Below are 11,007 nucleotides of genomic sequence, written 5' to 3' on the forward strand. Positions count from 1 at the left end.
ACATTCCATCCTCACCACAGCCCTTTGCAGGAGGAACTCGAGCCTCATTTCAAAAAGGACACTGAAGCTCAGAGAGGGCAAGCTCTTTGCCTAAGGCCACACAGCAGAGTAGGAACTCAAACCCAGAATAATACAATGCATACTCGCCTGCTTTGACATTGGCCTCGGGTTCCGGGTTAGGACTCCCATGATGGCCCCTCTCTGAGTGACCTTGGGTGTGCCCCTTCCCCTCTCTCGGTCTCGGCTTGTAAACTGGGGACCGTCTTGAGAGGTCCAGCTCTGATTCGGCTCCTGTGGCCTCAGGCAGGAGACGGTTCCCTCCTCCTCCTCTCCCCGGTTGGGAGCCTGGCTCAGAGGTGTCGGAAGGTCATGGAGCTGGCGCCCCCACAGTCCTGCAAAGGCCAGCGGGGTCCAGTTACTTGTTGGAGGTGGGGAGGGATAATGTCGGGGGGTCCTGATAGATGGACTCTCTGCCCCCGTCAACAGGCGAAGGAGCACGCGGAGAATTCTGTTCCCTGGGTCTCATTAAGCCCCAGACTTACAGAACTGCTGACTGGCAAACTAGGAGGGGGCTGAGGGGGGGCCTCTGCCTGCCTTCCCCTTCCCTCCTGGGTAGTTAGGGGCTCACAGGACTGCACACCAACTTGGAGGCAAAAGGTCTGCTTTCCCATTTGTAGATTGGAGCAGGTGCACCCCAACTCTGGGTCCCCCCCAGAGGGCCCCACGGGGTTTTAGGCTTCGGGCTCCCCCGTCAGTGGGCTGAGGTTGGGGAGGGGACTCTGGCCCAAGGTCCCTCCACCCTCTGCTGCCTTCTGCCAGCCCCAAAGAGGCGAGTGCTTAATTATCCGGTCACTCTATCCCTGCTTGGCCGGGCAGCTAAGCCCAAACATCTGGCCCCGGGGCCCAAGGCCAGGGTGGATGGCCAGCCTCCACCTACTGCTGGCCCTGACCTGGACACCTCCCACGGGACGGCTGAGCCCTCTGCTGTGCCCGCCAGCTTGCACCAGGCCCAGAACAGTAGCTGCAGAGGCCTAGCAAGGTCAACTGATGCAGAAAAACATTTGATAAAATTCAACACCCATTCACGGTTTACACACATACACTCTTAGCAGAGTCGGAGAAGAGGGGACTTCCTTAATCACACAAAGGGCGGACAGAGAGACACAGATCTGTCCTTTCCTGTGGGCAATAATGACTGTCCGTGTAGAAAACCCCAATGAATCCAGTGCACAAATGATTGGTGTTAGTAAGAGTTCAGCTAGGATGCAGGATCAGTACTCTCAAGTTGTGTCCCTTGCACCAGCAAGTGTGAACCGTGCTCTGGCGGCATGGGGCTCACCAGCACCGCCTCAGACCCACCAGATCAGAATCTGGGTTGTAACAGGGAGGCAGGTGATTCATGGCTGGCAGCCTTCATGTGTGAGAAGGATGGCCCAGGCCATTTGCGTATCTGTGTGAGCACCGAACTGCAGAAGACTACTGCCAAAGAGCTTGTTTCTAGAGGCTTCTCTGCTGGCCCTGCTCTGGCCGAGGCAAGCCCCCCCCTCCCCTCCATGCGAGCAGGGTGCAGGTTGGGTGCGGCCGCAAGGGTCTGATTCTCTGCGGCAACCGTCCCTGACGTTCCTCATGAGTTTTCGTTTTGTGTTTTGTAAGTGAGGTGGATGGGACAGTGAAGCACGAGCCTGGGCTCAGGCCAAGTCCTCCCTAATGGGCTCTGGTGGCGGATCCTGGTCCCATCCCCGTGAGGATCTACCAGCCAGTATCCCCAGGCAGAGGGAGAGAGAGAGGACGGAAATACTTTTTTTTTTTTTTTTTTTTAAACGAGAAACTCCACATTTTCACTTTGCACCGGACACCCACATGGCCCATCTTGCAAGCTTGGGGTTCCCCAGCTGGTCGGGGGCAGAATGTCCTTCATGGCCACAGGCCCGGGGAACACTTTAGAATTGCTGGGTGGGTTTTTAAGAACAAAGACTGTGGAATCAGGCCAGAGCTGGGATGGAATTCAGGCTCTTTGGAAAGTAGGGTGTTCCCTGTCGGGGCCTCAACTGTCTTTTCTGTAAATCGGAGGAGGAGTAGGGAGTGGGTCCTGAATTTAAGGGCTTGGTTTGTGATTAATTCAGAGCTATTGCAAAGACAGAAGGGCTTTTTCCTTTCTCTTTAATGGGGATTCAGGGACCGGAGAAGGAAAAAAAACCGATGAAGGCATGAGAACCTGGGGAAAAGCCTGTTTGTGGTATTTTGTTTGTTTGTGTTGTTGTTGTTGTTTTTCATCTCATTGAGATGAATTTACATGTCATAAAATTCAACCCTTTCTCCGTGTATAATTCAGTGGCTTTTAACATAGAGAATTGTGCAACACATACCACGATCTAATTCTAGAACGTGTCCACCACCATCACCACCCCCAAGAAGAAACGCTGTGCCCCTTAGTGGCTATTTCCCATTGTCCCCAACAGCCCCACCCTCAGCAACCACCAGTATTTCCTCCTCTGTCGATTGGCCTATTCTGGACATTTCCACAATGGAATCCTACGATGGATCATCTTCACGACTGGCCTGTCTCTTCCACGTGGTGTTTGTGAGGTCCGTCCACGCTGTGGCATGTATCAGTGCTCCCTTTGTCCCTTTTCATGGCCAAGTAATGTTCCAGAGTATGGATGGACCACATTTTGTTCATCCGCTCATCTGTTGATGGACATTTCGGTGGTTTTCCGCTTTTTGGCTCTTGTGAGTAACGTTGCTGTTAGTATCTGTGTGGACGCACGTTTTTCGTTTCCTGTGGGCACATACTAGGAGCATAATTGCCGGGCCATGTGGTAATTCTGTGTTTAATGTTCTGAGGAACTGCTGACTGTCGTCCACAGTGGCTGCACTGTGTCACATCCCCCCAGCACGGCACGGGGCCCAACTTCTCCCCACGTCCTCGTCACACGTGTCAGTGGGTCTGGAGGCTCCTGTGACTCCCATTTCTATCTCCATCATTTACTTCCCGACCCCCAATGCCCGTGTCCTCCCAGGAAAGAGCGTCTGCCTCACAGCCACAGGCATACACTCACACAAGCCCCCATGCACACTCACGCACACACGTATACCCACACACACTCCCTCACGCTGACTCACGCCCACACAAACCCCAGCCCGCCGTGCGGGACCCTTTTGGTGCTGACAGCCTGAAGATGCAATCTGGGTTTGACTCCTGGCTCCGCCCCTGCCCCTGCCCCCAAGGTGCTACCTTGGCTGCCCTGGCTGCCCCTGTGGCTCCTACCTGCGAAATGGGGAGGGTCCTAGCGAGCGGGCAGATGTGTCTGCAGCGGGCCGGGGGGGGGGGGGGCTGCTGCTCGAGGAGCATGGCTTCTTTACTGTTAAGTTTTATGATCAGTATTAAGTTTTATTTAATAAGTAACTAATATTAATTAGCACTGCCCCTGCCCCTTTCAGGCCTTTCCTGGGAATCTTGGTCCTCCTCCCCTGCCCTGGGGCCCCCGACTGGGTGATTATCACTCCCAGTTAATCCTCAGCTGCTGCCACCAATTAACACCCTCTGCCATGCCCGGTTGGGGGGGGGGCTGCCTGCCCCTCCTATCTCCACTCCCCTCTTACCCAGCTCCACCCTGCCCCAGCCACCTCCAGCTTCTTTGGGACACATTCTTGGCGTGATGGCTCAGGCTATTTCAGATTCACGGATAAGATGGCAGGAGGTCCTGATCGTGCCCCCCCCCCCCGCCGCCCCTTATCTACCTCCCTGTCTGGTTCTCTCCAGTGGTCCCCTACTCCAGTAAGCTCACCTGGGTTGCCTGGGACAGGGGCCATGTCCCTAGTCCTCTGGATTGAACCTAGAATGAAGGGCTTTGGGGGTCACCCCAAACCCCACCCCCTGCCCATGTAGCGCCTTGAGGCCACAGCAGGGGCACTGGAGGGGGTGGTGAGGGCCTGGGAGAGAGTGACACACGATCCAGCTCTGAGTTGTAGCCTTGCTCTGGGCTGGTGGCCAAAGAGGGCGAGGAGAGGAAGACAGAGTGTTTGCAAACAGGGCAGCTGCCAAGAAGGGGCCTGGGTGGAGGGGGGAAGGTGTGAAGGAGAGAGGGGCCCGGCCGGTGACTGGCAGTGGCGCCTGGGTGACTTTCCTCCTGCCGCACACACACATACTCAAGGTCTCACGGACACACAAACAGGCCCTACGTCCACACGCATGGAGCAAGGTGCGTGCAAACTTCCACCCAGTCCCCTCACACACAGGCTCAGACGCTCCGACACACGCAGCACAATCACATCATCCACAGAGACACAGTCATGCCCGCACCGTCTCCCCCCCCCAACCCCCCACGGGCTCAGACCGCCACGGCCACGCTCCAGGCCAGCTCAGGCTCCTATCCACGGATGGCTCTGACGCTCAGTGCCTCTGCTCACACACAGGTCCTCGCAGAAGCAGGCTCACTCACAGACATGCGTGCGGCTGGCCTCTGGCCCGCAGCACGGCCACACGGGACCGTTTTCTGCCATTCTTTCCGTCTCTCCCTCCCTCTCTCTCTCTCTCTCTCTTCCTGACAACACGGTCCAGCATGTGCATTGCCCTTCTCTTTCCCAAGGTGACAGACCAACGGCATCATGGAGACCTAGGTGCCAGATGAAGTTGGGTGAGAGAAGAGAGGACACATTATCAGGAGGGCGACAGCCTGGCGTGCAGGCAGAAGAACAGGGCAGCGGGAGTAAGTGAAGCCCAGCCTGGGAGCAGAGAAAGACGGGCAGGAAGACAGGGACACAAACCAGACGGGTTCGTTTATTGTACACGCATTCCCCGGCCCCTTGCTATGGACCAGGACAGAGACAGCTACGTGGGGGACCCCCCAGGACAGGCTGGACCCCTGTCCCCCAGCAGGACACAGACCCACGTGTACGTCACAGAGGGAAGGGGGGCAGAGAGCGAAGACATGCGGCTGCCCGGTGGGGGGTGGGGGGCTTCGCTGAGGAGCGGGAGGTGAGGAAATGAGCCGGGAGACCACAGGCAAAGGCACCGGCGTTTGCCAAAGCCCCGGGGCAGATGGCGACGGTGACAACGGAGGCCCCCAGGCCACGCGAGGGTCACGGAATGCCCACGCGGGACGAAAGGAAGGCCGAGAGGGGCGAAGAGGTGAGAGGGAAGCCACCAGCCACCCCGTGAAGGCGGAGGAGACCTCAGGATGTGGGGCCCACCCGGCTCCCTTCCAGAGTCTGCAGGAAGGCGGGCTCAGGCTGTGCCCGCTCACTCTCCGTCCTCCTGTCCGTCCCCCTCATCCACCGCCTCAGCCTCCCCCTCCCGCTGCCTCCAGGGACGCCCCAGGTAGTCCCTGGACGGAGCCCACGGGGCTCCTCTTGCGGGGGCGAGGATCCAGCAGCCCCCACAGGAGACTGTCCGCCGCCGGCGTCAGCCGAACCAGGGCTGCGGACGGTCCCGGGGCTGGCCGGACGCCTGCCAGATGAGAAGTCGTCGTAGAAGGGGTCGGCCTCGGCCAGGGGCTGGTCCCAGGGGAAGTAGCCGGTGAGGAGGCAGAAGAGCAGGACCACCCAGCGCCCAGGCGTCCAGGGCAGGCTGGATGGGCAGGCCCTCGGGGAGGGGCGGGGGGCAGCAGAGCTCGTGGGCCGTGTAGGGATGGGCGGCCCGGTCAGGCGCAGCAGGGTCCCGCGGGGCCGCGTGTGGCCGAAGTCGGTCAGTTTGACCCGCTGGCAGGCAGGGTCGCACACCAGCACGTTCTCGGGATTGACGTCCCGGTACACCAGCCGCGGGAGTGGATGTGCTCCAGGGCCGAGGCCAGCTGAGCCGCGCAGCGCTGTACGGCCGGCTGCGGGCGGCCCACCTGCGGGGGACCGGCGGTCAGGGCCCTCCGCCCGCCCCCGCCCCGGCCAACCCCGGGGGGAGCGTCTCCCCAGCCCCAGGGACGCCCCGGAGAATGCACGACCTCAGATAAGTCCTGCCACGGTGAGGCCTAGCGTGTGGCCCCGATGGGCCCAGGGGGGCCTGTGTGGACCCCGTGAGGGCTCCTTGTGACCCCCATGAGGCTCAGTGAAACCCAGTGAGGCCTGGGTGAGTCCGTGAGGGCCGGTGAATCTCAGTGGGGGATAGTGTCGGTTCTCTCCCCTCCAGGGAGGCCCCATGAGGGGCCTCGGGGCTACAGTGAGGCTGGGTGAAGCCCAACTCGGTGAGCGCACTCCTGAGCCCCAGAGGGACACCCTCGGAGGCCTGCTCGGGGTCCACCTACCCACCTTGGGCTGGATGAAGGTGATGAGGTCCCACACAGGACAGGCTCCGTCAGGAAGCTGTAGGAGGTGGCGGACTCGATGCCGATGCCGTAGCCGCTACTATGGCCGAATGTGTGCCCAGCGAGAGGCCCACGCAGAACTCATACAGGAAGCCGCGGAGAGACGTGGAGGCCTTTGGGAGTTCCTTCAGGGCCAGGGTAGTGCCTGGGGGCAGCAGAGACAGGTGTGGAAGGAGTGGTGAGAAGCCCAGGGTCACTTGCCGGCCCCTCAGCCCAGACTCGTCCCCCGCATGCCGTCGCCGTGTCTTCCAATCCCTGCCTCCTTACCCTGCCCACCCCAGATGGCCACGAAAACACTGCCAGCGGTAATGACCGTAATAATGCAGGCATTCGGTGAGTTTCTGCCCCGCTGTCTCAGAGCGGACGGAGGGGAGCCCCGTAGGCCGAACTCAGAACCTCACATGACCTAGTTTGCAAAGCCCCTCATCCCAACAAAACCCCGGGCACAAAAGCCACGTCGAAGGCAGTGGGAGAAAAGACGTCCTGCACTGGGGAATCGATCTGATCAAGGAGGAATCCTAAGGAGGTTGTCACCCATGCAAGCCATTTCCTGGAACGAAGTTCCCCGAAGCCAGGAACTCTGGTGACTTCCATTTTTTGATTCCCCAGCAGCCGTGAGGGCCCAGCCTCCTGCATCAGGAGGCCGTGCGTGATGGAGAGAGGTCACCTCCTCACCTAAAACGCTGACCATTCTCTTCCCACCCCCCAGCCGGATGCAGCGGCGCCTTTCTGACCGTCTGCAAGTACCCTGGATTCCCCGCATCATGGCACATGCCACCTTCTATTTTGATGGCACCCGGTCCCTCTGCGCTCGCTCTGCGCTGTGAGCCCTCAGGGGCTCTGGGTCTCTACCTCGATGCCCCCACTGCCTCCCAGCGTGGGGCGGGCACCCAGAAGGTCGAATGAAGCAGTGCCCAGCCCCCCGTGTCCCCATTACTGCCGGTGCCTCGATGTTCTGCGACGACTCACGTCTGCATCTCTGTCTGCCTGTCTCTCCGTCATGGGCTGAACCGTGCACCCCCCCTCCCAAATCCTGACGTCAGGGTCCTCACTCCCAGTTTCACAGAACATAACTGTATTTGGAGATAGGGTCTTGAAGAGGTAAAATGAGGTCACAGTCCACCGCGACTGGCGTCCCTATAAAAGGAGGAAGCTGGACACAGACACGCACATGTGAGGACACTGGGAGAAGACGGGCCGTGTGCAAGCCAAGGAGAGAGGCCTCGGAGGAGACTGAGTCTGCCCACACCAGGGTCTCGGACTTCCGGCCCCCACAGGTGTGAGCAAACAAATCCCTATGTTTTCAGCCACCCCAGTCCGTGGGGCCTTGTCTGGGCCGCCCAAGCACGCCAGTACTGTCTCTGTCCCTATCCATCCTGGAGCTCCTCCTTGAAGGCAGGGCTGACTCAGATTGATCTCTGGCTTCCAGGCAGCAACCACCCAGGACAGGGCAGAGCCCCCAGGGTGGCCTTGGAAGCCCGAATTGACACCGACTCCGAGTCCATCCATACTGTCCCTGTTTCAGGGGAAGGACAGAGGATGTGTTCACAGACGGGGGGGTGGGGGCAGTGTGCCCTGCAGGGCACACTGTGCACCAGCCTTGCTAAGTACCTGGCAGACGGCATGAGTCCGCATCATCCCCATGGCGACCGCTAAGCTGGCCACATGTGAGCGCCAGAGGGAGGGACTCTGTCTTGCTCCCCTTTCTTACCGGCAACTCGAGCCATCGACATACACTCAGAGAAAAACACAGTCTTTCCAGAGAAGGAATCATCACCCGCATTTCCGAAGGAGGAGGCCGAGGCTCAGAGAGGGTAGGGAACTTCCCGAGAACACACAGCCCGGAAGGGGCAGAGGCAACGCTTGGTTCACGTTTACGGACTCCCCGGCCTCGGCTAGCTTCTGCCGGGGCCCAGTCCGCCACCCTCTGCCCCTCCAGTATCTGTCTCCAGGCCCTGGTACCTTTCTGGCGATGGGTGACCAGCAGGACCCGGCCGAAGCGGCCCTGGCCCAGGGGACGCACTTGCTGGTAAAGCTCGTCCACCTCGGCTCGGACCAGGGTCTGGGCACTTAGCGCCATCATGTCCTCTAGCTCCAGGGCTGCCTCCTGGCCCTGCCGGAGCTCCTCTGCCGTGAGGCCCCCTAGGTCCTCCTCGGCCAAGTTCTCCGCAGCCCCCGTCTCCACCTGTTCCTCATCTGACTGTTTGCCGGGCATCTCTGCAGGGCAGAGTAGAGACAGTGACCCAGGGCCGAGGTCCTGCTAGACCTGGGGCCCAAGGGACGAGGGGCTGCGAGTCTGGCCTCCTGGGCCTGAGGGAGGAGGGGGCTGGGGGGGGGTCTAGACTCCTGGGGCTAGGGGCTCATTGGCACTCCCCACTGTGACTCAGTCTCTCTCTTCATTAGCCGCATCTGAGGAGTGGGGAGACCAGTTGCGGGTTGGGGTGAGGTCAAGCCTAAGGTCACAGATATCTCTCGCCCCTGCCCCCACATCCCTGCGCCACCCAATGGCCCAAGGGTGAAAGATGAACCAGATAACTCGAGACACCCCCCACCTTGTTTCCAAAGCAAACAGACTTGGGCCCTGGGGGTGGATGAGTAGCCTCTTTCGCCTAAGAGCAAACAGGTGTTCTCTGCCTCCAGGGGCTGGGGAGGGCGGCTGCGCACGCCAGGGCCGTGGGGACGCTGGGACCTGGATGGGAGCAAGCACTTGGGAGAAGTCCCCAAGTCCTTGAGACGCCTGGGGTCCAGCTCTGACCTTACTCCTCCTCTCTCAGACCCAGGAGTCCTGGCCCCCAGTCCCTCCTCCCTCAGACCAGGAGTCCTGGCCCCCAGGACCTCCTCCCTCAGACCCAGGAGTCCTGCCCCAGCCCCTCCTCCCTCAGATTCAGGACTCCAGGCTCCCTCTCCTCCCCGCTCAGACCCAGGACTCCAGTCCCTCCAGCACCTCCTCCCTCAGACCCAGGAGTCCAGACCAACCACCCCCCCCCCCAGCTCCCTCCTCCCTCAGACCGGGAGTCTGGACCACCAGCCCACCCCTCTCCTGAACCTTATATGACTCACACATCTTTTGACTCCCAGACTCTCTTTCCCTAACACTCAACCACCCTACGGCCTCCAAGTTCAGCCCCGGCCCTCTGAGGGACCTAGGACTGTGGCCAACTGCCCGGCTTCACTATCAGGTGCTGCCCACCTCACGCGGCTTAACCCTTGCCTCCTCCTGACCTGGGCTCCGGCCTCCAAGCCTCACCTTCTCCAAAGCTTGCCCGACCCTTCGCTGCCTGCTGTGGTCAGTGCCCAGCACTAGATCCCATGCCAGCAGAGGCCTGCCCGGGAGCAGACCCCGCCCCCACCTAGGGGGTCGTAGGCCCCGCCCCTGGCCCCGCCCCTTCTACCCCACTGGGGCCAGAGCGACATCGTGTGTTGACTCCTAGAACTGGCTGCTGTCAGAAATGTGTCCCAGACCCAGGCCCCCAGCCCCCTCCTCCCTCAGACCTGGGAGTCCAGGCTCCAGCCCCTCCTCCCTCAGACCTGGGAGCCCAGGCCCCCAGCGCCTCCTCCCTCAGACCCAGGAGTCCGGGCTCCCATTCGCCTCCTCCCTCAGATCCAGGAGTCCAGGCCACCAGCCCCTCCTCCCTCAGATCCTCCTCCCTCAGACCCAGGACTCTAGGGCCCCAGTGCCCCCTCCCTCAGACCCAGGAGTCCAGGCCACTGTAGAGGATGACATCATTTCTCTTGCTTGCCCCTGCCTTGACCCCACCCAGCTGCCCCATCAATGCCCCATTGACAGGTCAGACACAAGTGTTTGGTGAGGGGTGTCCAGGGGATGAGACACTGGGGTCCTGTTTGGGGAAAGGATGAGACAACGAGATTCCAGAACGATGCAGTGAGAGATGATCTCAGACTTGGGGCAGAGGGGAAGCAGGTGGTGGAGCAACTGGGAAGGGAGGGGAGGGGAGGGGAGGGGAGGTCTGCGTTCTGAATCCGAAGACTTTAAAGTTGGAGGGAGGGGGTAGGCAGAATCTCCAGGGTCTGATGGAGGAGGGGCCGGGGGCCTGGGATGTCACATCTCCTCGCCAGGTTTACAGCAAGAGGACCACTGTGGACTCACTTCATTTTTTTTTTTTTTAATAACCTTTATTTCAGAATAACGTTAGATTTCCAGAACAGCCTGAAAGATGGTGCTGAGAACTGCCGGGCCGTCCCCCGTTCCCCACCAGGTTGATATCTGACACAACCAATGACCCCACATTTGTCCAAACAAAGAAATCATCACTCAGACGCCTCCGCCAACAACCTTACGCTGTCCCCGGGTCCAATCCAGGACACCACACTGTGCTTGGTGGACCCACGTGTTTAAGTCTAGAAGGCACGAGGGACGGATTCCCGTGGAGGGAGCAGTTCCCATTCCTGACTCTGCCGGGTGCCGGGGCCAGATGCACGCAGCCCCTGCCCTGCAGGTGTGAAGCGTCATAAGCAAGGGGTATGTGTGCCTGCATGTGTGTCGTGGGGCACACGGCTCCCAGCCTGGCCCAGGTGAATGCACGGTCTTCCAAAGCAGCTGTGGCCCTCCACATGGACGGCTCTGAGGTCCACACGCCTGGGACAGTCACACACCTTGGTGCTCTGTGCTCGTAGGGAGCCGGCGCAGGGCACTCGCCATGTGGGAGCGGAAAGGATGTCGAAACAGAAAACAAAAACAAAAACAAGTCCA

At 60.2% G+C, this 11,007-nt stretch overlaps 1 protein-coding gene across 1 annotated transcript; it reads right to left on the reverse strand.

The window, feature by feature from the left end:
* Positions 1-4,780: 4,780 nt before the first annotated feature.
* On the reverse strand, positions 4,781-9,581 carry SBK2 (SH3 domain binding kinase family member 2). Its single transcript, XM_030299062.1, is given in 12 exon segments — positions 4,781-5,329; positions 5,331-5,407; positions 5,410-5,460; positions 5,463-5,541; positions 5,543-5,631; positions 5,634-5,756; positions 5,759-5,834; positions 6,241-6,272; positions 6,275-6,334; positions 6,337-6,441; positions 8,259-8,513; positions 9,544-9,581. Coding segments are annotated over 11 exon segments (1,032 nt in total). The 5' UTR covers positions 8,512-8,513; positions 9,544-9,581; the 3' UTR covers positions 4,781-5,242.
* Positions 9,582-11,007: the final 1,426 nt, after the last annotated feature.

The sequence above is a fragment of the Lynx canadensis genome, chromosome E2 (assembly GCF_007474595.2).
Source record: "Lynx canadensis isolate LIC74 chromosome E2, mLynCan4.pri.v2, whole genome shotgun sequence".
In the NCBI taxonomy this organism is placed as follows: domain Eukaryota; kingdom Metazoa; phylum Chordata; class Mammalia; order Carnivora; family Felidae; genus Lynx; species Lynx canadensis.